This window comes from Brassica rapa, chromosome A07 (assembly GCF_000309985.2).
Source record: "Brassica rapa cultivar Chiifu-401-42 chromosome A07, CAAS_Brap_v3.01, whole genome shotgun sequence".
NCBI lineage: Eukaryota > Viridiplantae > Streptophyta > Magnoliopsida > Brassicales > Brassicaceae > Brassica > Brassica rapa.
Window position 1 is genome coordinate 21,447,936 of NC_024801.2, and position 25,879 is coordinate 21,473,814.

Below are 25,879 nucleotides of genomic sequence, written 5' to 3' on the forward strand. Positions count from 1 at the left end.
TTGAGAGACTCATATATGTTTGTGAGATACTTATCCTCCACATATTCAATTATTTTAAAATGGAAAAAAATAAGTAGTTAGTAACATTGTTGATGTTCTAAGGCTCTGACCAGTGTAAATCTCATTCGTCAATTATTTGTTTCACATGTCGAAACATCAAAGGTACAGACAATCTTCAAGAAAATGGTGTATCTTTATTCCTTATAATAAGAAACAGTATTACATAGTGAAAAAAAAAAAGAACAGTAATACATAAAAACTGGTAAATCCAGATCCAAATGATGGCGTTACATCTTTAAGATAAAGGACGTTGTGTCTATAAAGGCTTTGACTTTTCCATTTTAATCAAATGAATCTAAAGACTATATATTATATCATTTAATCTTTCCCTAAGCTGATCTCCATCACTCAAATAATTTATTAAATATTTCAGGGACGAAAAGAGATTACTACCAGGAAGATTCATGGACCCCTCGAAACTCTCAGGATCTTGTTTCTGCTTGAAGGCTTCAGACCTCCACAGCTTACCAACTTCACAGCATCTCAAGAGCTCAACTTCGTAGACACTCTTCACACCCCATGAACTAAGTAATTGCTTATCTTGTGTGACTATGATGATTCTACTCCCTGGACCAAACCAACTAAATTCGTTAGCAAGCGCATCTAACTTTTCGATCTTGTCCACGTCGTTAGCCACAAGCAGAACCTTCTTGTTCCCGAGCCTTGCTTTGATCGCGTCAAAACACATGCGAGAGCTCTTTGTGCTCAAGCAGGGACCTTCCATCTTGGAAAGAAGCTCTTCTTGTAGATGAGATTTTTGGCAATCTAGTGAGATCCTTCTGAGGTCTTCGAGAAAACAATGAGCTTCAAAGTTAGGTAAGATGTCTTGGTAAACGCCTCTCGCGAGTGCTGATATTCCATTGCTTCCTCTTCCCCAAATTCCACTTACTTGAACACCTTCGTTTGAATCTAGATCCAATAACGGATACAATTCCTTCATGTGTTTGTCGAAATCAATTAGGTTATTACCATTCCTTTGTGTTTCCGTGGACAATATCTCTGAAATTCTCTTAGTAATTCCATCAACCAGCGTCGCGTCATCTTTGCTGAAAAAAAAAAAAGATGATTCCAATCCGTAAATTTATATCCGACAAATTGTTATCATGAAAGTGAATTAAATCTCAATGCAACATAAAAGCAACATTCATTGGGCCTATATATCTTTAAGGATTATAAAAAATACCTTTGGTAAATAAGAATTAAAAAAAAAAAGGGAAAAGGAATATCGAATTTTGAAGTTTTATAAATATGGTTATTCATAGTCAATATACAAATTCTAAAATGTTTTTTCCTCAATAGTATTTGCCTCAATGATGGTGTTTCTCTAAAATGTTTTTTTTTGCTGTTCCCATGATTGCTACAAATGAACAAGAAGACAGATAAAAATAAAATTATGGTCCTTATGGAGATTTTACCAGTTTTTTGAACAGTCGCCGGAGAGAATAGTTACCCTAGTCAGCGCATTCCTCCAAGATCTGACTCTCTCTCTGCTATATCTCCTCTTGTGTTTCTTGAACTGTTCCGCGACTTCTCCCTTCTGTCTCCTCACTTGACAAGGATCAACCTCGTAGAAGATCGGCACCACAACAAGCAAACCTTTTTTCTCGAGTTTCAAAATCTTAACAAGCTCTTCAAGACACCAGTAGGAAGCTGAGTAAGTCGGAGAGACCACCACCACGGCGATTCTTGTCCCTTGGATGGCTTGGACAAGCTCTGGTGCAATCGGACGGCCACGCACCAGTGCCTTGTCGTCTTTGAAAGTTTGAATGCCTTTGGTCTCTAACTCCTTGTACAGAAAACTGACGAAGTTCTTGCGAGTATCTGCGCCTCTGAAGCTCAAAAAGACATCGTATTTTTTAGGAGGGAAAGAAAAAGAAGAAGATAACCTGGATTCGAATAGTCGTAAGGACTTAACTTTTGTTTTAAAGCACGATCGTTTCTTTAAGACCGTGTTCATGTTGTTGTTTTCAACTTGCTCTTTGGGACTTTTTTTTGGTTTAAGAGCATTTAGGCAAAGTATATACATATATTTATAGGGTTGGAAGAATACTCGGTAATTTTGTAAACTCCGACGGCCGACCTATAACAATATAGCAGTCAATAAATATTATAATATTGGGGTGAATAATTTTAATAACAGATTATAAAACAAAAAAAAGAGAGAAAAGAGATGCAGACAGATTTTCTTCGTTGTTTCCAGGCTGTACAAAGGCAATTTCATCCAAAAATGCAGTAATATATAATATACTATATCACTTGACTAAGTATGTGCATGGAATAAATTACTCTTATGTTGCTTTTGTTAGTAAATGCCTCCATAAAGGTAGAACAATTATATAGCGTCACTGTCAATACATTAGTGGGTGAGTGTCAAGAATGGCGGGCGGTACCAGCATCAAAATGATCTCAGGCCATTGGAAATAAGATTGGCTTCGTTATATCTCCAACAACGACACCAAATTTGATGTTAAAATTACACCAAATTTGATATTTTGGTGTCAATTTTTCTTTTCATCTCTAACAATAATACTAAATTTTACACCAAAAGCAACATTATATATTATTTGATATTTTTATTTTTAAAACTTTTATATTTCTATTATTTGTAATTGATAAATAATAATTATGTTACATCTAGATTATATTTATATTTTGTTATTTATAAGTGATAAATAGTAATAGTTATTTACTAATTTATGAATATAATAATAAAATTAAAATTAAAAATTTAATTATATGAAAATAAATTAAAAATACAAATAATATAATATTGTTTATGTTTAATTACAAATTTTATAGTAATTGATCTATATTATTAAATGAAACATATTAAAATGTATTTTAGAAATTTTATGTGATGAATATCATTACACCAAATGTAAAAATAAATTTAAAATAAAAATAATACAATATATTTATGTTTAATTACAAATTTGATAGTAATTAAGCTATATTTTAAAATGAAACATATTAAAATATGTATTTTAAAGATTTGGTGTGATAAATAGTGATACCCCAAATTTGGTGTAACACTATTCATATTACACCAAATTTGATGGGATGGTGTCAAATATACTTGATGTTTTACAGAAGTTTTGTTGTTTCATAATATATGATGTTTGCAAAAATCTATGTAACTCTAACTTTATCAAAAACTGTGTAACAAATTAAATTTTTATTATTTCTATTTATAACTAAAGAAACTAATTTAAATTATAATTTAATGATATTTTTGATAAAAAATAGTTTTTTTAAATATGTGTGCATTAGAATAAAACATCAAGTAATATGACACGGAAAGAGTAATATTTAGTTACATCTTAGTGATCAATAAAACAAATATTTTTTTTTTACCAGTATTTAACTTTATTCTAACTTTTGAATCTTTCTATATTACCACAAATGTAACAAGATTCTCACCAGCATATTCTTCTTTCGTGATGCATATACAAAACACATTCAAAAACCAACGAAAGCAGAAGAAAAAAAAAACAACCTCATAGTGTAAAATATAATTTTCAAAACCGATATATTTTCAAAACCGATATATTTTTGGATAGTGTCATCATTGATGTGGCGCAGCATCAAGCTGGATAAGCTTGAAAATCGTTGATTCTAAGAAAAATAACCGTTAGACAAGGATTCGATGATCGTTGATTCCAAAAATAGCCATTTAAACAAAGATTGTTAATAATCGATTCATAATAATACCGAAGAGAAAAAAGATGAACCAAGTTCTCGGGTTCTTATATATTCAATAATCGATGGTTCTTATTTACAAGTGATTATCTTATTTATACTATACAAAGATCGGAATCGTATCTTATTCTACATAATCTACAAAGAGTTAATAAGGCCAAATTCATAGGATGTGCTGCATCGTGATGTTTAAATATGAGAGATGAAAGGCGATGAATAAGAGATAGTTTGTATATGGGTATGTTTTATTACATGTATATTAAAAAAAATTGTGAGTAAACATGATATTTTCAAATTTTAGCCTGAGTAAAAATATATATACAGTAGAACCTCTATAAATTAATAATGTTGGAACTTTAAAATGTTATTAATTTATCCAACATTATTAATTTATAGAGATATTAATTTACAAAAGTTTCTTTATTTAGATTTTTAATGATAAGATATATTTATTTTAAAATAAGAAAAATATTTTATTTTAGTGTATAGACATTAATTGTTATCTTTTGAAATTTGATATTAATTTTATTATATTAGTTGGTGTATATAATATATATTGCATATAAATTAAATGTGGCTTTAAATATAATATTACTAAATCTCATCAAAATTATATTAAGTGTTAAGAAAATATAAAGAAAATTTATTTGTGAATATAAAACAAATAATATAATAATAGATTATTACTTATATAAAATATGTATACTTATAAATTATTCATTTATAATTCTAATGGGACCATATATTTACATAGATTTTTTTTAAAAAAAATTATTATCTTATTATTTTATCAATTTGTGTCAAATTTTGAACCGGTCCAAAATGGAACTGGAGAAATTTATTAATTTATAGAAATTATTAATTTATCGAATATTAATTTATAAATGTTCTAGTGTAATTTGTATTTTAGTAACAATAGGCTTTAATAAAATTATTAAATCAATAAAAACTAAATTTTGAATAATAAAAGATTTAAATAGAATTAAAAAAATTCCAGAATAGTAATAATATGTTTGACTAAGATTTTCATAAACCAATCTAACATAAAATCCCAAAATTTTATAACTTATATAGAACTTGTCAACCAATAACCTCTTTAGTTCGAAAAAATCACTTTAAATTTTTAGTTTCATTTTTTTTATCCAAACAAATTTATTTGAAGGGTTTTCGCATTAAAATCTTACTTAATAAGTGGAAAATTGTTCAAAAAAAAGAAAAAGAAGAACATTCCTCTCAGTTCTTCTTCTTCTTATCTTTCTCAAGCTAACGAAACCAATTGTTACAGTTGACAAATAAATTTCTCTCTCTACCAATTAAAGCTTCTCTCTTTCCTCTCTCCATTAGACCCGCTCCGTGCCCAAATCTTCTCTTCCCCTTCTCATTACGGTTACTGATCCATTCAACAACAAACCCACATCACCTGCGTCCCTTCTCTCTCTCTCTCTACACGATGACCTCGAAGAACAACGGCTTGTCAGCGGCGCTCGTCTCGAATCTCCAGGACGTGCTTTCCAAGAGAAAAGGAGTCGTGACCGATGGATCGGCGGAGGAGCCTCCTTCTACTTCCGATGCTGCGGCCAAGGAGGAGGAGAAGGAGAGTGATGATGACTCAAAACCCATTGTTTTAGTTACAAATGGAGATGGGATTGATTCGCCTGGGCTCGTCTCTCTCGTTGAGGCTTTGGTTCGTGAAGGGCTCTACAATGTCCATGTCTGTGCTCCTCAAACGTGCGTCCGATCTCACCCCTCCCTTCTTTTTGTTAATATTCTTGTTTAAAGTTTCGAGCTTTTGGTGACCCACAAGGCTTGTGAATTGGGATGTTGCAGGGATAAGTCGGCTTCTTCTCACTCTATGACTCCTGGAGAAACCATTTCTGCAAGTTCAGTTAACATCAAAGGTGCCACAGCCTTTGAAGTTTCAGGTTTGTGGATTACAGTTTTCTTAACAACTTAACATTTATAATCTGAAAGTTGGAGTCTTTGTTGAACCCCACGATCCATTGATCTTCTTCAAGTTGTTGGGCTAGTTTAGTGTCTTGATACAAGATGATGTGATACAATACAGTCTCTGTTGTTGTGTCTCAGGGACTCCTGTGGATTGCATCTCATTAGGATTATCCGGAGCCCTTTTCGCTTGGTCAAAACCAATACTGGTTAGCATTTTTTTTATTCATCCCATCATACATTTTTTATTTGGTATCTTTTTCCTTACTTGTTTACTTCAGGTAATTAGTGGAATCAATCAGGGATCTAACTGTGGTCATCAAATGTAGGTGCTTTTTGTCTTTTTTATATAACTGGTTATTCTTTGTCTCTCCGATTGCTATGTGTTTCCTGATGCGAGAATCTTCCAGATTCTATTCCGGTGCAGTAGCTGCAGCTAGGGAAGCCTTGATTTCTGGAGTACCCTCTTTGTCAATATCATTGAATTGGTGAGTTGATCATGAGAATGCCTGTGTGCTGCTGTAGTATTATATCACCGGACGGTTAGGCTATACATTTTTGCTTATATATTATAGGAAGAAGGACGAAAGCCAAGAAAGTGACTTTAAGGATGCTGTTGGTGTCTGTTTACCTTTGATTAACGCAACAATCAGAGACATTGAGAAAGGAGTTTTCCCTAAAGACTGCTCTCTCAACATAGAAATTCCAACATCACCCTCATCAAACAAGGTTTGTTTGCTTCTCAGAAACTGTCTTTTTGTTGGTTCGAATTCTGTATGCTAAGAAGTAAGAACACAATCTTTGCTTGCATTGGTTACCCGGTTCTGTGAAATTAGAGCCTTACTGGCCAATGGTTTAGGGAGGCTGACGTTTCATGCACATATGAATAGGGTTTTAAGGTAACAAAACAAAGCGTGTGGAGGAAGAGTCCTAGCTGGCAAGCTGTTTCAGCTAACCGTCACCCCGGTGCTGGGAATTTCATGTCCAACCAGCAAAGCCTAGGAGCTCAACTTGCCCAGCTTGGTAGAGATGCTTCAGCTGCTGTGAGTTAACTCCTCTTATTCAAAAGTTTTAAACTCAACTTTGTTATTTTTGTAATTTTTTGTTGATTAGATACTGATATTAAGATATCTGGCAATCTCAGGGAGCTGCTCGCCGTTTCACCACGCAGAAGAAGAGTATTGTGGAGATTGAATCAGTTGGTGTTGCGGGTAAAACTGAGAGCCGTGTTAAGAAATACTTCCGCCTAGAGGTAACAAAAAGTTTGAACCCTTCTCTTCACAAACCATTTGGATGTTTAGTATGTACCATCGTATTTACAGATTCTGACTACAGTATGTTTATGTGCAGTTTGTGGCCAAAGAAGAAGAACATACGGATGACGATTTGGATATCAAGGCTCTAGAAGATTGTTTTGTAAGTTGTCATTATCATGCTTACCTCTGTTATCTTGAATCTCTAAGGCAAACGTACTAGGATTGGTTTTTAGATACCTGACTTTTTTGGTAATGACAGGTTTCTGTGACTCCACTGTCTCTACTTCCAAATATAGATCCAGAAACTCAAGCCGTTGCATCAGAATGGATCTACAAATACCTTAACGCTGATCAATGAAAAAGGGTGATGTGGCCAAAACACAGCCAACACATCTGGTAACTCGATTCTGCATATGTTTGTTCGTGTGGTCTTGTTGTCAATTTAGCCCTTTTGTTTATTTTATTTATTCGATCGCCATAGAAGCCTCGTGGGGTGTTTTTGTTGGCTTGTTTGTTTGTTTGTTTTGTCAGTAGCTGTTTGGGAACGCTTACTTTTGTAATTGGCAAAAAGGGTTGGTTTGGTTTTAATGTGAAATGGTGGCTATAGATTTAACCTTAGTATGATATTGAATCATGACAGTGCAGTGATTTTGATTTCATATAATCTTGCTCAGTTTTTACCTTCTTCGATCTCAGTCCCCCAATGATAACAACCACAGATCATATTTTAGGATAGAAGAAGAAAAATGTATTACATGTTTTGCATAGCTACCACTATCCAGGTTCTACAACAGGGGACAACATCACTTTATTTCCAGATAATTCTTACTGAACGCTGAGCAACCTTAGTGTAGGTAGCTAATCAACATATATAACAGAGCTATCACTTTCATTGGATGCAGCATATTGACATAATCTTTTTGAGTAAACTTAGAAACATGATCCTCACTTCCAATGTCAAAGCAATATGTGATATGAAGCTGAATGTTGTTCTTCATCTGCCCTGACATATTGTTTCCGTTCATTCGTCTGTGTATGTATTGCTGATGAACCCTTTTTTTCCGAGTCAAGTCTGTATTTTTTATCGAACATTGAGCAAGTGGAATTCCTAAAACTTGATATTGAATTAAAATAACAGATTATCAAAATAAGAAATGCGTGAAACATAAACTTGGAAAATGTTTTATGAAAACCTTAAGAACACCGAGTTTCAGACAAACGCAAAAGAGATTTGACAATAAGTTCTTCTACTCAACAAGTTTGCCTTTTGTAACTATGCTAAAGATTTCATTAAAAAAGATTCAGACAGACTCAAAAGAGATAATTTCATAGTTTAAAACCCATATATATCCATCAAGACAACCCATAAACCCACTTGATGTTATTAAATCTTCATCATCGAATTTACCTACTCCTCATTTGCTCTTGCGCAGCTCTTCTTCATTACTTCCATTATAGTTTTCTCTTGGTCTCCTTCGAGTTTTTGCAGCTCCTCCTCCCAAGTCCTTTCATCCTTGCCATGTAAAGACGAACCTAGGATTTTAAGAGTCAGAGGAAGGAAACTTGCAACCTGGACAGCACGAAGAGCCAGTGATTCAAAACTAGTAGGAGGGTGTTGCTGGTTGAAAGCAGCTCGGCAGAAGAGTTGGAGAGCTTCGTCGTATCTTAGAGACTGGAGTTCATAGACATGCTCCACACCAACTTCATCTAACAAACTCTTTTCCTGTGTAACAAAGATGACTCTGCTCCCTGAACCAAACCAGCCAACGATCTCTGCTATGTCCTTTAACTGTTGGAGGTTATCCACGCAGTCAATCACAAGCAGACCTCTTCTCTGTCCAAGCGCTGATTTGATGACATCAGTTTGAGCGTCTTCTTGAATCTCTGTCGATGTGAATGTTTCTTGATAGTTCTTCTCGGAGTTGTCTACAAACATATGGACATGGAAATTGACAGACATTTCTTCGTACGCGTATCTAGCTAGTGTCGTCTTGCCAACGCCTCCTGGACCACATATCCCAACCAAGCGAACTTCCTTGTCGGAATTTAGATCCAGCAACTCATATAATGCATGCATATGACGATCCATTGCGACAGGTCCATCCGCTTTGAATGTTGATGGACTGATCTGCGTATTTGAAATAACAAGTGATATTTCATTTGTAATCAGATCGACCATCTCTGCTTCTCTGCTCCTATGATTGAATACCATGAAACAAAGTTTAGAGGATACTATATAAGTGAATGAAAGTCTTACATCTGTAGTTGGAGAAATAATGAACTAATGTATAATATAATAAGAAAACCATTGCCAACTTTTTTTTGAACTGGAAGTTATATGGTAAGCTCAAATTTGTCATGGTATCAGAATCATTCGATATTGATCTACCATGTGAATGTTGTTGAAAGTGTTAATGAAACGAAATTCTCAGATCGGATTGGTTCGGTCATGCATATTGTTATGAAAAACATTTACCAAAAACGCGAATCCAGGCCGGATATACCGGTGAGTTTGGTAAGAGTCCTCCTCCATGATTGAACCTTCTCAGCTGAATACTCTTCACCAAGTTTTCTGAAAGGTTCTGCGTATTCTCCGGTTTGTTTTCTTATGTTCGAAGTATCCACTCCATAGAAGATGAGTAGGACGGAGAGTTGACCTTCGTCTTGCAAGTTTAGTATTGTTTGGAGCTCGTTCAGGCACAACACAGAGGTTGGATAGCTTTCGGATACCACCACAACGGCTAGTTTTGAATCTCTAATACATTTGCTTAGGTCAGAACCCGAAGATGAGACTCCCTCCTCTAGCTTTTCATCTTTGTAATAAGTTGTAATGCCTTTTTCTGACAAGGAACTGAAAAGATCCGTTACGAAAGTTTTGGCGGTGTCTTCTTCTGAGCTGAAACTTAGGAAGACATCAAACTTGGGAATAAGAGATGAAGACGAGGCCGACATTTAGCAGAGTGGTTGAGATTACTAAGGAAATGGGGAGTTACTGAAATCTCAAAGGAAGAAGAGATGCAGTTTCGAGCAGAGGAAAAGTCACCCCACTTGCGCATAGTAAACATTGTTTTCTGTATTAAATGTCAAATTGCTGTTTAATTTCAAATACTTTAATAAAGGTGAATACGACGTTTTTGGCTTTGTATATCTATCTTATTAAAACTCAAGTACAAAATTGGAGTGTTTGGAGACTTGAATAAGACTTTTAAAAATTTGGAGTGTTTGGAAACATGGATTGCAGTCTTTTAAAAAAAAATATTTTTGTTTGAAAACAAGGATAGTAGTATTAAGAAAAAAAAGTAATGGGCTTATGTTCTTTTTAAAAATTGAAAGTTATCTAGGCCACTTTTAAAATATACCAAAATGGGTCAATCTAATTCCCTAAAATTTTTTTTTCTAAACTAACCATAAAACAAAATTTAAACTTTATATACATATTTCAAATCAAAATAATAATTCAAATTTGATTTATATCAAAAATTGATTCAAAAATATACATATATTCAAAAATGGATTTTTACTAAACTATTTTTCAATAACCATTATAAAAAAATATTGTCAATATATATAAGAAAAATATAATACAAAGCCCAATTTGAAATACCAACTCAAATTATGGTTTTCATATTTCATATTAAGTTTTAAAAATATATATGTAATTATTTATATGATGGTATGTATAAAATACTATTAATTATATGATTACTTATATGATGGTACATATAAAATACGATTAATTATATGATGATAAAATACGATATATAATAATGACTAGGGATAGGCTTTTGGATACCCATACGGGTTTAGTTCTGATCGGTTTGTATTTTGAGTTTTCAGGGTCAAAGATTTCAGCCTTATTAGAATGTTTCTAAATTTTGGTTTGAGTTCGATTTGGATCTTTGCGGGTTTGGTTTGGGTTTGGATAACTAATTTAAATTATTTTTAAAGTCTTAAATCATTATATATTTTAAATTTCTCAAAATGTATAAATAAAATAATATATTACGTATAAATTTGAATAACATATGTCATAATACTTAAGCTTAACATATCAATTGGCTTGATTTAAAATTTTGGATACGAAATCAATAATTATTTTAAGTATTTTTGGTGATTTGAGTATACTTTAACTATTTCGGATATTTACTTTTGACTATCTATATATATTTTCAAGTATTTAAACCAATTTAAAAGTATCATTTTTGATGTTTTATATACGTTAAATCTAAAAATAATTAATATATATAAGTATATAAATCTATTTTTAGATAAATTCGGATACCCAAATACTTCGGTTCAGATCAGATTCGGTTCTCTAAATAACAAAATTTTGAATAATTAGAATATTTAATCAATTTATGTTTGGGTTTGGTACTATATCTTTGGATCGGTATCGGTTATGTTCCTCGGATTCATTTTTCCAAATCTTAATAATTACATGAAAAACAAATATCAACATATTTTTCAAAATATACACCCGCGCGCCTGCGCGGGTCAAAATCTAGTCTATATTATTAAAATTGAAGTTGTTTGGCAATATAGATAGTAGTTAAAAAATAGTACTGTTTGGAAACATGGATAATAGTAAGTTAGAAAAAAAATAATGGGCTTATGCTACTAAAAAATTGGAAGTCCATTACATTATATTAAAAAGTAATGGGTCTATGTTACTTGATAATATATATATTCAAATCAAAATAATAATTTAAAATTGATTTATATCAAAAATTCATTCAAAAATAAACATATATTCAAAATTTAATTTTTACTAACATATTTTTCAATAAATATTATAAAAATGTTTTCAATATATATAAGAAAAATACAATACAAAGTCCAATTTCAAACACCAATTTAAATTATGGTTTTTATATTTCACATTAAATTTAAAATATAATTTATGTGATTATTTATATGATTGTACGTATAAAATATTATTAATTATAAGAAAATTATTTGATGGTACGTATAAAATATGATTAATTATATGCTAACAAATATTTTGTAACCTATGATGACACACACACATATATATATATATATATACGATGACACATATTAGGGATGGGCGTTCGGGTTCGTTTTCAGGTCTTTTTGGGATTTCGTGTTCATTTCAGATCTTTGAGGATTTGGTTCGGATTTGGATAATCAATTTAAATAGGTTTGGTTTAAATATTTGGTAGAAAATTAATAATTATTTAAGTATTTTTGGAGTTTTTAGTATATTTTAACTATTTAAGATATTTATGTTTGATTATTTGTATATATTTTCAAGCATTTAAGCAAACTTAAAGTATCATATATATTCTGGATGTTTTTATATATGTATATTCTAAAAATATTTAATATATATAAGTATATAAATCTATTTTGGATACCCAAAATACTTCGGTTCGGATCATATTAGATTTCATTTCTTCAAATACCAAAATTTTGAATAATTCAGATATTTAATCAATTCCGGTTCGGATTTAGTACTACTTATTCGGATTGTAATCGGTTCAATTCTTCGAATTCGAGTTTTTTTGCCCAACCTTAAATAATGACATAAAAATCAAATAGCATCATATTTTCTTAAAAATAATATACCCGCACATCTAGTTTGTAAATTATTAGATGATATAGAATGTTGGTTTATTATGGTTAATAGATAACCGACTCTGGTTAAGTCTCCTTTAGCTTATCCGGAGTATTTAAAGTCTTTGTAACTAACTTTGGACGTTTTATCACATTCAATACATTCAGTTCAATATGGTATCAGAGCCTATTAGATGATAGGGGTGGGCGTTCGGGTACCCGTTCGGGTTCGGATCGGGTATTTCGGGTTTTCGGGTATTTCGGTATAGAGGTGTAGGACCCGTTCGGGTATTTATATACTTCGGGTCGGGTTTGGGTATTTTTAGTTCGGTTTCGGTTATTTCGGATCGGGTTCGGATATTTAGATTTTGAAAAAAATTTAAATTTTTCATTTTTTAAATTTCTTGTATTTAAGAATATAAATTTTACTTAACTTTTTTTTTATTTTTAATAGATTAAATGGTTAATAGATTTGGACATAACATTTTAAAACTAAAAATGCATTAATTTAGTTATTGTTTTAAAATTTTGGATCTAACTTTTTGTTAATTTTTGAAATAAAAAAAACTTGACATGCTTTTTAAGTGAGTACGAAATCATTTTTTCCGTAATTGCATGTATATCATATGAACTTAAAGTATGTGTAGTATTAATATAAATATTTTATATAAAATAAGAGATGTAAACTAGAAATATAAGGTTAATTATACATATGTTCGGTTATCTTCGGATATCCATTCGGGTTCGGATATTATCCATTCGGGTTCGGGTATCCAATCTCTCCAAATTCAATACCCGTTTGGGTATTTTGCTACTTCGGTTCGGATTTCGGTTCGGGTTTTTCGGATCGGGTTCGGGTGCCACTTCGGATATCGGGTAAAGTGCCCACCCCTATTAGATGATATAGAATGTTGGTTTATTATGGTTAATAGATAACCGATTCTGGTTAAGTCTCTTTTAGCTTATCCAGAATATTTAAAGTCCTTGTAACTAACTTTGGACGTTTTATCGAATTCAATACATCCAGTTCAATATAAGTTTTACCAAAACGTCAAAAGGAGGAACGTGATATAGTCAACAAAAGGTTGCTCTATCAGTTTTTATTCCTTTATTCCAAGACTAGTTTCCTTCTTGGACAGACTGTTCTAATCCGTAACCAAGAAAATAATTTTCTTTCCGTCTATGGTTCCTCGTCAACTCGTGTCAGGAACTATGATGTCTTCCTCAGCTTCCGAGGGGAAGACACTCGGCGCACCACCGTCAGCTTTTTGTACGAAGCTCTTTGTCGCGAGGGTATCTATACTTTTAGAGATGATCGGATGCTGGAGGCAGGTGATAACATTTCAGAACAACTCATCGAAGCCATAAAAACTTCGTGGTTCGCTGTTGTAGTCATCTCAAAGAACTATGCTACCTCGAAATGGTGCTTGGAGGAGCTTCGCTTGATAATGGAGCTTCACAGTGCCAATCATATTCAAGTGGTTCCCATTTTCTATGGAGTCGAACCTACGGACGTGAGAAACCAGACAGGAAGCTTCGCGGCTGCGTTTCAAAATTTCGAAGATCTAGATACGGTGCCGGAGAGGGTTTCCCAATGGAGAAGAGCTCTCAACCAAGTTAGTCATCTCTCAGGCTTTCATTCCACCACATGGTAATCTTTCTTTATTATAACAACAACTTTCTACATGCTTCATGGATTTCTTAAAACACGCGTATGTCCCTGGATGCCAGCTCCTATACAACTGTAGCCATGATCAAAAGTCAAAACAAAGCCTACAGCCTTTCATATCCTCATGAAAGTCTCAATTCGGTAGTTGGAGAATTAATGAACTAATATATAAAAAAATATAGTTCATACACTTATCGTTAATTAGTTTTAAATTAGAAGTCTATGATAAACTCGAGTTTAACATGGGTGTTACATATTAGTATTTACAAATTAATGAGCTACTTATGGTTAGTTGGCTTTAATTTTTAAATTGAAAGTTTATGATAAACCAGAACTTAGTCTTAACTAAATTCTCAAAATTAGGTACTAGAGTTATCAAGTGTAGGGAACTAAGGGAATAAATATAAATTCCAAAGAATGTAAAAATATGGTTCATCTATATATATATACCTGCCTGATCTATAAACCTTTCAATTCTTTGGGAGAATTAGGCTGGACGAGGCAGCAATGGTAGCAAAGACAGTTCAAAGTGTCTCAAGAGGACTGTTGACGATGAGGCCGACCATTGGGGTCGATTTAGTTGGAATGGAAGCACACATGGTGAAGATGCATTTCCTTTTGAATATGGGGTCTAAAAATGAGGTTCTCATGATAGGAATATGGGGCATGGGAGGCGTAGGCAAAACCACCATTGCCAAGTGTGTCTATGAACGATTTTCAAGTCAGTTTCCAGCTCATTATTTCATAGAAGACATTAAGAAGATTTATAAGGACAAGAGTCCATCCTACTTACAGGAAAGTTTCCTCTACAAAATCACTGGTCAACATATTGACTTTCAAAGGGTTGTAGCAGGATCTCAGGTAATAAAGGCAAGACTCCAGCACCAAAAAGTACTTGTGGTGCTTGATGGTGTGGATAAAGCGGAGCAGATGCATGCACTGGCACAAGACACGAGCTGGTTTGGTCGAGGGAGCCGAATCATCATAACCACACAGGACAGGGGTCTTCTCACTTCCTGTGGAGTAAACCATATACATGAGGTTAATTGCTTGGAAGATAAAGATGCCCTCCAAGTATTTAAAAAATCAGTGTTCGGAGGAAGAAGGCCTCCTTCTGACAAATTTGAGAAACTCTTCATCAGAGCTTCTCGGTTAGCTCATGGCCTTCCATCTGCCCTTGTGGCCTACGCCTCACATCTTAGTGAAAACACTACCATAGAGAGGTGGGAAGATGAATTACGTCTTCTTGAAACATCGCCTCATAAGAATGTTGAGGAGATCCTGAGAAATAGCTATGATGGTTTAGATAACAAAGACAAGATTGCTTTCCTTCATGTTGCGTGTCTCCTTAACGGATACCCTTTCAACCATGTCACCTCTCTTCTTGATGACGGTTGTCCTCGGATGAATCATTTATGTAAAAAGTCCCTGATCAGCATATCGACAGATGGATGCATAAACATGCATTTTTTGGTCGTACAAACAGGCAAGGAAATTGTGCGCCAAGAATGTAAGAATAGACCTTTCAGACAAAGGTTCCTATGGGATGCTGATGACATCTATAATGTCCTGGATAACAAAATAGTAAGTTCGTTCTGATCCCTTTGATCTCTTGTAAGACAGACTCATCTTTTCTTAACATTTCTGCCTCATGTTTCTATCAACAGGGTACAGACGAAACTGAAGGGTTGATACTAGAGATGTGTAAGATGTGTGATACGTTAACTATGAGCGATACGGTATTTGAAGTTATGCATAGTATCAAGTTTCTCAAGTTCTTCCTCCACTTGAGTGATATAAAGCCCAACTTGCAGCTCAAGTCAGATGGATTTTATTTCCCCCCAAATCTTAGGCTACTACACTGGGATGCATATCCACTGAAAACCTTACCATCCAAGTTCAGACTCCATCACCTTGTTGAAGTCGATCTCCGATACAGCAAACTCGAGAGCCTTTGGGATGACACATCGGTATGCTATCTTTAGATAATATATGTTTTGATTGCCAAAGATAAATCTCTACATATTTTTTTTATCTTCATTTTGTTTCAGATCCTTCGTAATCTACATAGGCTAGATGTGACAGGCTCGAAGAATCTTATACAACTTCCAAATCTGTCAACAGCCAAGAACTTTGAGGAGTTGATAGTCGAAGGGTGCAAGAGTCTACAGCAAGTTCCAGAGTCACTAAAGGGGTTGCTTAAGCTCAAAAAACTCAACGCAAGCCACTGCGATAGCCTTAAAAGTATCTTGTCCAATGTTGAATCCATCACGTCTGAGTACACCTGGCAAGTTTTACTAAGTTTTCCGTATGAGAAATCGAGCATGGTTTATCTGAAAGATTTATCCATCGACGGTCAAATACACGTAAAATTATTGGGCCTTAATGGATGTGCGGAGCATATCTCCTTTAGGTCCAAACAACCGATCCCTGATGAATTGTTGATGATGGAAGAGAGCACATCCCATCAGCTCATGTCAGATTCCAAGGGCTTACATTCACTCAACATCATGAATTTCAGGTACAGAGAGTCTAGTGTTCCCTTCGCCTGTATAAGCTTTCGATGCTTTAGGAGTGTAAAAGAGCTAAAGCTTGTCAACTTGAACATTGAAGAAATCCCAGACGGCATTTTTTCCTGTCAAAACCTAGAGAAACTGGACCTCAGTGGAAATGATTTTGTGTCCCTACCCAACGCCATTGGGGACGACCTGCGCAACTTGAAGTATCTCAGCCTTCATAACTGCCGCAGAATCAAATCACTGCCACGACTTTCACAGGTGAAGACGCTCATACTTTCTGAATGCGTGAACCTCCGATCGTTTATGAAAATTCATCCACGGGAAACGTACTGCTTGCTTGAGCTTTGGCTTGATAACTGCAAGCATGTCCGATCACTGTCAGAATCACTAAGTGTGTTCACCACGTTAACATACTTAGACCTCAGCAGGCATGACTTTGTGAGACTGCCTCAAAGTATCAGGGAGTTTTCATCCTTGGCAACTCTCTACCTCAATTACTGCAAGAAACTCAAGTCAGTGGAGGAGCTTCCACAAAGCCTCAAGTATCTCTATGCACACGGTTGCGATTCCCTCGAGAAGGTTTCCCTTTCTCCAAATCACTCCATCAAACACCTTGATCTTATCCACTGCCCCCGCCTGAATCAAGAAGAACACAAGCATTTAATGGATCTGTTTATACATGATGGACAGAGTCAAGAGGTAAAGCTTACTGCGATCGACCTGTGTTTTTTTTCAGATATATATATATATGTTATGAATGCACACTCCTTTTTTTTCGTAGGGTTCACGGCGATGTGCTTGCATACCTGAAACTGGAGTATCCAATGACTCTGCTAATGAAACCAATCAGACATCCAAGAAACTTGGCCGGACTAGAAAATTATTTCGGTCTCTCAAATCAGTGTTTAGTTGATGGTGTGTCACAAAAAAAAATCATTCAATCAAACACCTCGACCTTATCCAGTTCTTCAGTCTGCAACAAGCCGAAATAACAGGATGATTTGCGATAACCATAGCGGTTAGACTGTGGTGTGTGGAATTTATTTTCAGGTTGGGAACTATATTATACCAATCATCGGTCTATTTGTATATTTTTCGGTTTGCTTGTATTTTCGTATCAAACCAAACTTAACCAGCGGCGGGAGACATTCCAAAACATTGGTAAATCACTAGCCAGAGTTTAAACTTATGACTTTTAACCTCGTGATCGAGTGGTTAAATTTTTTTAAAAAATTACATTAATTTGAGGTTCAATTTCCAAAGATGTAATTTTACAGATTATATAATACTCCTATAAAATTTATAGAAATTTTAGAATGCTATAAATAGAGCTATTTGTTGTGATCATATATTATAAAAAAAAAATACATATCAAAGATATCGTCGTATATATATGTAAAATCATCTATTAATCATGAAAAATTATTAACATTACGTATATATGTTTCAAATAATTTATTATTATTTATAATATATATAAAATTATATAGTTATGTTATCAAGTTTAAAAATCTTCTAAAGATAAATTCAAAATTTTAACCAGCACACAATTGGTTGTTTAAATTATTTAACATTATCATTTTAGTATTTTTCCAATTTTAAATTTTCATTTTTAGGGAAGTTAGGAATCTGAAAATAGTTGGCCGATTTCAATTTACAAAATTATTATTTAAAAAAGTTTTTTTTATCAAAATCTTTTGAAAAAGTTTAATACTATATTTTTGAGGGTAAATGATTTTAGTAAGTGATTCTAGTAAATGATTCTAGTAAGTGATCAAAATCATTTAAAAAAGTTTAATACTAAGGGTAAATGATTTTTGAGGGTAAATGATCAAAAAAAAAAAAGATTCTAGTAAGTAGAAAGTGGGATAAGCAGAGAGCCTCCTTTATTTTGTGTTTTGGGCGAAGTGAAACAATTAAAATGAATAATAAAAGGAAGCACTTAAAGACAATGATAAACCAGAAGGAGAAGAAGAAGAAGAAAGTGGTAGTGGTGGTGCTCATGGCGATGGTGGTTTCCCAGTAAAGCTAAGAGAGAAAGAAATCGACATAGACAAACAATCAGAAGAAGGATCACACCAGTCCAACACGACACACACTCTCTGATTTACTTAGTTTCATTCAAAATTTCAAAGAGACAACAAACAGTCCACTTTGTTCTGTAAGGACAAGGAGACATGCAAAACTAATCGTCGTTTCATCAAACTACTCAAAAGGTTATCTCTCTTTCTCGAAACGCTTTTTGGTGTTTAATCTCTCTCAAAGTTTTCTCCTTTTCGTTGTATCTGTCTTGTGGCGTGTGCGATTGTATGTTTAACCAATTTGGTAACTCTCCGCAAAAAGTTTCCTCTGCAAGTCAACGCCTTTTTGCCTAAAGTGATGACAAGGCACAAATCTTGGTCGGAAGATTTCTAATTTGAGCCAATCGTCACTGATCTCTGCATCCTTTAGCTTACCCAATATAGTACTATCGAATCAGAATTCGTTTAGACAAGACAAATTTAGAAACTTCCAGTGTCTCTTTTATTTCTATTTCTAGGTTTTCACCCTTTCTTCTTGATTTGATCCCTTTAAATTGTTTGTGTAATTATCCTCCTCTCCATATAATTTTTGTGTCATGGTTGAACTGTGTAGGTACTATTCTTGTGATGATAGCTTGTTAGGCGTTATGCATCAGATGAATAAGAAAGATTCCACTTTGCCATACCTGAACACTAGCATCTCATGGGGTGGTGTGGATGCAAGGCCTGAACATATGCAAACCACAAAGCAAATCAGTTTTCAGGATCTGGATTCACCTTCATCTCAGTCCACTTGTCAATCTTACACTGAAGTTGCAAGCAGTGGGGATGATAATCCTTCCATACAAATCTCCTTTTCAACAAAGTCAGGTCAGTTCTAAAGTATGGAGTTAGTTATAAAAAAGAAAAGGTTGTGTGATATTCTATGTTTTGATGTTTTGACTTGTTCTTGATTGCTTATTAGGTATTATAATGTGTTATATGTTGAATTGTACAAGAAACTCTCTTATTTTCTTAGATGTTTGTTTAGGATCTGAAGAAACTCAGCAGAAGGGATTTGCAACTCATCCTAACTCAGGCTCAGTGACAGGAGTCCATAGTATTCACTTTGCTCCTATGCAGGTATTTTAAAATCTTTTTTTTTTGGTAATACTATAAAACTTCTGATGGTGGGCTGGTATCTTATATCATATATGGTTCAGGCTAATTTCTCCTTTCAATATGCTGATCCACATACTGGTGGTTTATTGGCTGCAACTTATCTAGCACATGCACCGGTTAGTGGAACATTCCTTTCTTATACTTTCTCCTTCTGGTATCCTTGCATTTAGTTAGTGAGACCTTTAAGACTCTTAATCTCTGTTGCAGACATGCCATCCCCAAATGGTGGGTATGGTTCCTCGTCGAGTTCCCCTACCAGTGGAGATCACAGAAGCTGAGCCAGTCTTTGTCAATGCTAAGCAATACCAAGCAATCATGAGGAGAAGAAAGCAACGTGCAAAGCTTGAGGCTCAAAACAAACTAATCAAGTCCCGGAAGGTATAACATATATATCTCCACAAACAAATGCTTAGGATTGATTTTTCCATCTGTGTTTCTTGTTATTGCAACAGCCTTATCTTCATGAATCTCGACATGTTCATGCTCTCAAAAGGCCAAGAGGATCCGGTGGAAGATTCCTAAACACCAAACAACTTCTCCAAGAATCCGAACAGGCTGCGGCTAAAAAGCAAGAACATGACAAGTCGGTCCAGCAAGAAAGCAAAAAGGCAAACATGTCTAGATTCGAAGCTCATCATACGCTGCAGCACAACAAAGACCGTGGCTCAACCACTTCTGGCTCAGACATCACATCTGTTTCCGACGGTGCTGATATCTTCGGACACACCGAGTTTCAGTTTTCAGGTTTTCCAACAACTCAGACTAACCGAGCCATGCTTGTTCATGGTCAGTCCAATGACATGCATGGAGGTGGGGACTTGCACCATTTCACTGTCCATATCTGAGACATTGGATCTTTTGGTGCTGTTTCATGTTTCCCACCAAAAGGGGAAGTCATCCTTGGCTACTACTACTACTAGTTCTTTTGCTTGTTGTTACTTGTTAGTGTTTTTCATGTATGTGTTATTATACATCACAATAACAACCAAAATCTTCACTTTGGAACCACTCTTTCAATCTCGTACTAAACTTGTGGTTAGATATACTTACAAACTTCCAATTCCTCTTGTGTGTTTTTTTTTCCCATGGTTTACTCTTTATGTGTGCCTGTAAAAATGATGAAGTCTCCAGATTCTGTATGAATTTGATAAATAAATAAAACAGATTCTGCTTCCAATGTATCTTGGATTTCTGAATATTTTTTAGTTTAGTTGACAATGTTTGAGAAACATTTAATGAAGAATCAAAGACCATATAGTGTATGAATATATCTTATTCTGAATACACTTCATTTAATTAAGAAATGAGGTTGAAAGATTCTACTTTTGAGTCTCATTCATATGTCTGAGAAAATATCAACACACCAGTTAAGATACTTGAAAATATTACCATTTCTTGGACACGTTCATGAATAAAAATATCAAAGCCGTCTCTACGTATTATTTCCTGTTAAAGAAAGAATAAATTATCTTGATAAGGTAAGAAGAAACGTAAGACTCTGCTCCAAGATACGTTGACTTCTGTAAAAGATACACACTTGTGTCTCTTGAGCACTAACAATGAAAACAAATGACAGCATTTTTGAATCATATAAGTCACAATCAATCCTTGTAAATCACTTTCATAAGTGAATCATGAATTACTAATTGTAAACATATTATTGCCAAATCAAATCATGTTGTATGTCTTTAGTGATGTAAGAGCTTGCCAGTTGCCAAATGGAGTATTGAAAGTCACTCAGAAACCATTCTTTTATATTGCATTCATCATACACCGGTTTAATAGCGCGGTTTTGTTTAACCACTCCAAACCGAACCGAAAATTTAAGCAATTGATGAAATGAACCTTTCTTTATTTAGAAACAACTGAATTTTAACACGTTCATTACACATGACTGGAAACAAAAGAGAAAGCAAGAACAACATCAAAGATTCTTATCACTATGATTTAGAGTCAAAACCCGTCATGGTTCTTAGCAGAAAGCCGTTTCAAGAACTCGTAGGTAGTAATCATAGTTGTTGCAGACATTGACATTGAAGCACATCTTGGTCCCAATCCTCTATAACAAGCTGTCCATCCACCTTCCCTAACCAAGTTCCTCACCGTCTGTCCAATACTCGGTCCACGCTTCCCATTACTATCTTCCCCATCAAGAACCTGCAGTCTCGTCTTGATTGTATCCAATGGCATTGTAATTAAAGCAGAAACACTCCCAGCAACCGCAGCACTAACTCCCTGAACAGCCATTACCGTCTTGGAGTCTGGTTTAACCGTGTTCCCATTATCTTCCCCTTTCTTACAGACATAACACCCAATCCCACCCCAAACCATACTCTGCGCAACAGAGTAAGACGCCCACCAAACCGCATTAGACGGTGCATAAGTCAGAATCGATATCCCAAACCCTCTGTATAACCCCTTGACCCCATCAGCTCTAACAATCTTCCTAAACGCATCAAACCCATTAACATAATTACAACACCTAAGACCACTGCTTCCTTGAACCATAAGTCTCTGGCTAACCACATCAACAGGAGTCCAAACAAGCTGAGCAGCCATCGCAGCCGTTAACCCACCAACGGCATTAGCAGCAGCAGAGGCTTTAGCCTCGGTAAAACCTAAGCTAAGAGCAGCAGAGCCGACGTTGCTCTTGGTAACCTCTAAAGCTGTCATGTAGAGAGCACGAGCAGGGATGGTTCCCATCAAAGAAGTGCCGAATCCTCTGTACAATCCCTTTAAGCCTTCGTGTCTGACGAGAGTAAACGCGCCTTTGATACATGAGCCTTGAGAACGGCACACTTGTTGACGAGTTTTCATCAAGACGGCAGGGTAGAGAGCTCCGGAGACCCCTGAGAACAAAGCTGCGCCTAGAACGAAGAACTTTGATTTATCGAGCATCTCCCAGTTGATATCAGCCGGGATGTGAATCTCTTGGGTAGATTCTTCCTCGGATGTGCCAAAATTCATCTTCGCCACCTTTTTAAATCCAACTCAGAAAAGACCAAAAAAAAAAAAAAAAAACAAGAACAAGAACAAAAGCTTTTGTCTTTTTAGTGTTTGAGCCACAATCTATCTGTCTGTACAATCTTGAAAAAAAACAAACTTGGCAATTTCTATTTACAGGAACAGAAAGACCAGAACTTTCTAAAAAGAGAAAGAAAAGATTTAATTAGATTCACCGAGAAAGGAAAGATTTTTTCACAAGTTAAGGATCAAACGAAGAGACGACGGCATTTTTTTACGCCTGTGGAACCATGTCTTGGATGAGAAACGATCAACGAGAAGACCAAGAGGATCTAACGACATCTCTGAAAGTTTCGGAAACAGAATCGATAGATCATCCTAGAAGACTAATCTAAAACTGTATTATTTTGCCGAAGATATCTAAAGAGAGAGATGAAAATGGGCAGAGCACCAATACGAGACGGATGAGACAAAACGAGAGAGAGTATTCTGGAGAAAGCTCGAAAATGCGACCTTTTACAGTTTATACTGTTATCCAGGGGGCGAGAGTCTAGGGTTCCGCCTTTTTTTATTCTGTTAAAAAAAAATAACGAAAAAAAAAAAAAATAACGAAATTGAGATTCCGGTATAGGTATTTCCTTGTATAAACCGGTGTGTACTTTCCGGTTTGTTTAACCCATTTCTTTTTTCTAACAAGATGTCATGTATTATTTTCACAAACTTTATCTGTTTGTAGACATGACAAATTTTTTTTTGGAAATTACTAGAGATGTGTACTTAATCAAGGATTTGGAAGAGTTTATAATAAAATATTATATTATTCAAGTACAAAGTTATAAAAAAAATGCTAGAAAATTTAGTGTTTTGAATTTGTGATTTTAAAATAATTATTTTTTCTATTTTAAATGTAGTGTTTTGAAAAAAACAAAAAAATTGGTTTGAAATTGTTTTGGTGAAACGTTCTATTTCTAAAGTTAAAAAGTATAAGAATTCAAATTACATTTTCTTAAAAATTTCAAATATTTTGAATTAAATAATAACCATTTACTTAATATTCAAAATAATTAATTAATTAAAATTTAAATGTTTTCAAACCTTACACCCCACTAGGTTTGGATTCAGGAGCTGTATATCAGATTCTATTTTTTATATAGAATTTCCTGATGCAACTTGTCACACTTTTTAACTACTTTAAATGATTTTGATCAGCATTTTTTAAGGAAACAAGGACAATCTGTATCCAATCAAATACTGGCCGGTGACACGTGTCAATCAGGACTTAGGATGGAGAAGAAAACAAGCGAAATTGAGAAAATGTTCGACTGCAAAATGGACTAACACTTTGAGGAGGATCAACGACAGAGATACAGACGAGGTCAAAAATAGTAATCGAAGTGAACGGCTAAGATCTTTCCATCGGAAGAGAGAGAAAGTGGATCCGCTTTTGTGATATGGATAAGATGACGTGGTGTCCATCCATATCCTTGGGACGTTGGGAGTAGTTTGGAAGAAAAGAAAGGAGCAGAAGTCAGTGTGTAAGAGATGAGGCACATGATCTCTCAGACAAAGATCACGTGACCTCTTGTGCACGATTCTTTTTCACAGTTCCACTATTGACTATCCCTCCCTCGAGCCTTTTATATCTTCGATGTATGCATAAATATGTTTTTCTTACAGATATATCATTTCATACAGATGCTAAAATGTCATGAACAGAACAGTAGTGGTGGTCCTAAAACAAGAAACCACCAAACACACCAACAAAAATCATTTTTCTCTATGAGTGGCATTACTTGAAAACATTAACTTAACCTTGTGAGTGTCACACTTATACATCGTTAGTCATTTCTTTTCAACAGATTTTATATGCAAGCCCTTTTTCAAAAAAAAAAAAAACAGATTTTATATGCTTAAAGGGGGTGGAAATAAAAGTTAAGACTGATTCAGCATGTGACTGATTACAAATTGTGATTATGTTATGGGCTGTGGTCAACTATGGTCTGATCCACTAATCCTAAAAATGTTGGCTGCTATATGGATTAAATCTACCGTTATTTTTAAGCCCACCACAATGTTCCTAATTGTAAGCTCCACTTTTGTTGGTCCAAAACATTCTATATGTGAAACAAATTTTAGTCCTAGTAGTTTGTTTTATTTTACACCTTTTTGGGAATCAAGCAACCTTGTATCAAGTTTCATTTTCATTAATGACTATTTAGTATTTGCCTTTCAGCCCACAAAAAAAATTTCTATGTGTGAGTTCAATCTTAAGGTACACAAAGACAACCTTCTAAAAATGAAATGAAAAGTTGGTAAAGCCTAAAATTCAGAGAATGTTTTTTTTAGGTAGTCCACCAGAGATTGACATGTGTTGATATATCTTATGTGAAATGTTTTCTTCTATATATTCTGAAACTGGCATCATAACCAGTGTATGTGTTTGCTTCAGCTGCATCACAACGGATGTTATGTTATATTTCGTGAATTACTGTTTTGTTAAGTATTGGCTTCTTTGGTCTTCTAATATTAAAGGGCTAGTGATCACTAGTCGCTTCACATCAACGCAAAATGACCTTTTAACATTCAACTGAGCTTACTTGGACATTTTGACAAACGCAACTAAAACATCAAAACGAACAAATAAAGAAACTAACTGATAAAAAGAGTTGGCACTGTATTGCAAGTCAAAAACACCAAATAACTAGTGAAGAGCCTTCTAATCATAATAGTTGAAGGTAATAATCTTCTAACCTGATTGTATCACAAAGTTAAAAAGGTACTTTTCTTACATGATTGTAGCACAAGTTCACAGCACCAAATAGCTGAGAAATTGTAACAAGCTGAAAACACCAAATAGCTGAAGTTGGTGTCATCTAACCTGAGAACAACCTAGTCTTCTAAACGCAAGGGAGTAAAACTAGGTCCATCTACATGACCCGTCTCTTCCTCCGCAACTAAAAGATCAACTGCGGCCACTATATATGCCTTTAACAGAAGAAACTGCTTCAT

The 25,879-nt window shown here is 34.5% G+C and overlaps 6 protein-coding genes across 7 annotated transcripts; 3 read left to right on the top strand and 3 right to left on the bottom strand.

The window, feature by feature from the left end:
- Positions 1–174: 174 nt before the first annotated feature.
- On the bottom strand, positions 175–2,361 carry LOC103830775 (TMV resistance protein N). The gene is made up of 2 exons (XM_009106590.3): positions 1,476–2,361; positions 175–1,106 (listed from the first exon to the last, which is right to left on the bottom strand). Exons 1-2 carry the CDS (start codon positions 2,084–2,086, stop codon positions 356–358), a joined length of 1,362 nt encoding a protein of 453 aa, XP_009104838.1. The 5' UTR covers positions 2,087–2,361; the 3' UTR covers positions 175–355.
- Positions 2,362–4,692: 2,331 nt separating this feature from the next.
- LOC103830776 (5'-nucleotidase SurE) lies at positions 4,693–7,577 on the top strand. 2 transcript variants are annotated; one of them, XM_009106591.3, is made up of 10 exons: positions 4,730–5,487; positions 5,587–5,681; positions 5,845–5,912; positions 5,985–6,028; positions 6,114–6,191; positions 6,279–6,432; positions 6,594–6,746; positions 6,848–6,955; positions 7,054–7,119; positions 7,219–7,577. In XM_009106591.3, exons 1-10 carry the CDS (start codon positions 5,210–5,212, stop codon positions 7,315–7,317), a joined length of 1,143 nt encoding a protein of 380 aa, XP_009104839.1. In that variant the 5' UTR covers positions 4,730–5,209; the 3' UTR covers positions 7,318–7,577. The 2 variants fall into 2 exon arrangements, with proteins under 2 accessions (XP_033131153.1, XP_009104839.1); XM_033275262.1 differs by having other exon boundaries at positions 4,693–5,487; positions 5,845–6,028.
- A 508-nt stretch (positions 7,578–8,085) lies between these two features.
- LOC103830777 (disease resistance protein CHL1) lies at positions 8,086–10,088 on the bottom strand. The gene is made up of 2 exons (XM_009106593.3): positions 9,436–10,088; positions 8,086–9,154 (listed from the first exon to the last, which is right to left on the bottom strand). Exons 1-2 carry the CDS (start codon positions 9,909–9,911, stop codon positions 8,368–8,370), a joined length of 1,263 nt encoding a protein of 420 aa, XP_009104841.1. The 5' UTR covers positions 9,912–10,088; the 3' UTR covers positions 8,086–8,367.
- A 3,356-nt stretch (positions 10,089–13,444) lies between these two features.
- LOC103831453 (disease resistance protein RPP4) lies at positions 13,445–17,966 on the top strand. Its single transcript, XM_033276033.1, has 6 exons — positions 13,445–13,460; positions 13,575–14,187; positions 14,697–15,789; positions 15,873–16,175; positions 16,257–17,423; positions 17,506–17,966. The coding sequence occupies exons 1-6, from the start codon at positions 13,445–13,447 to the stop codon at positions 17,635–17,637; spliced, it is 3,324 nt and encodes a 1,107-aa protein (XP_033131924.1). The 3' UTR covers positions 17,638–17,966.
- Positions 17,967–18,602: 636 nt separating this feature from the next.
- Positions 18,603–21,004, top strand: LOC103830778 (nuclear transcription factor Y subunit A-3). The gene is made up of 6 exons (XM_009106594.3): positions 18,603–18,940; positions 19,359–19,615; positions 19,776–19,867; positions 19,948–20,022; positions 20,114–20,284; positions 20,359–21,004. The coding sequence occupies exons 2-6, from the start codon at positions 19,393–19,395 to the stop codon at positions 20,749–20,751; spliced, it is 954 nt and encodes a 317-aa protein (XP_009104842.1). The 5' UTR covers positions 18,603–18,940; positions 19,359–19,392; the 3' UTR covers positions 20,752–21,004.
- Positions 21,005–21,737: 733 nt separating this feature from the next.
- Positions 21,738–25,832, bottom strand: LOC103830780 (solute carrier family 25 member 44). Its single transcript, XM_009106596.3, has one exon. It carries the CDS (start codon positions 22,871–22,873, stop codon positions 21,860–21,862), a length of 1,014 nt encoding a protein of 337 aa, XP_009104844.2. The 5' UTR covers positions 22,874–25,832; the 3' UTR covers positions 21,738–21,859.
- Between the last annotated feature and the right edge of the window lie 47 nt (positions 25,833–25,879).

Excerpts from the sequence above, each read along its gene's own strand:
- LOC103830775 (XM_009106590.3), bottom strand. The coding sequence starts at position 2,086 with ATGTATATACTTTGCCTAAATGCTCTTAAACCAAAAAAAAGTCCCAAA. Across the intron at positions 1,107-1,475 it reads GGCGACTGTTCAAAAAACTG|CAAAGATGACGCGACGCTGG; the intron begins GTAAAATCTCCA and ends TTTTTTTTTCAG.
- LOC103830777 (XM_009106593.3), bottom strand. The coding sequence starts at position 9,911 with ATGTCGGCCTCGTCTTCATCTCTTATTCCCAAGTTTGATGTCTTCCTA. Across the intron at positions 9,155-9,435 it reads GGCCTGGATTCGCGTTTTTG|GAGCAGAGAAGCAGAGATGG; the intron begins GTAAATGTTTTT and ends ATTCAATCATAG.
- LOC103830780 (XM_009106596.3), bottom strand. The coding sequence starts at position 22,873 with ATGAATTTTGGCACATCCGAGGAAGAATCTACCCAAGAGATTCACATC.
- LOC103830778 (XM_009106594.3), top strand. The coding sequence starts at position 19,393 with ATGCATCAGATGAATAAGAAAGATTCCACTTTGCCATACCTGAACACT. Across the intron at positions 19,616-19,775 it reads CTCCTTTTCAACAAAGTCAG|GATCTGAAGAAACTCAGCAG; the intron begins GTCAGTTCTAAA and ends ATGTTTGTTTAG. Across the intron at positions 20,023-20,113 it reads CTTATCTAGCACATGCACCG|ACATGCCATCCCCAAATGGT; the intron begins GTTAGTGGAACA and ends TCTCTGTTGCAG.
- LOC103830776 (XM_033275262.1), top strand. The coding sequence starts at position 5,210 with ATGACCTCGAAGAACAACGGCTTGTCAGCGGCGCTCGTCTCGAATCTC. Across the intron at positions 5,488-5,586 it reads CATGTCTGTGCTCCTCAAAC|GGATAAGTCGGCTTCTTCTC; the intron begins GTGCGTCCGATC and ends GGGATGTTGCAG. Across the intron at positions 7,120-7,218 it reads AGGCTCTAGAAGATTGTTTT|GTTTCTGTGACTCCACTGTC; the intron begins GTAAGTTGTCAT and ends TGGTAATGACAG.
- LOC103831453 (XM_033276033.1), top strand. Across the intron at positions 15,790-15,872 it reads ATGTCCTGGATAACAAAATA|GGTACAGACGAAACTGAAGG; the intron begins GTAAGTTCGTTC and ends TTCTATCAACAG. Across the intron at positions 17,424-17,505 it reads ATGATGGACAGAGTCAAGAG|GGTTCACGGCGATGTGCTTG; the intron begins GTAAAGCTTACT and ends TTTTTTTCGTAG.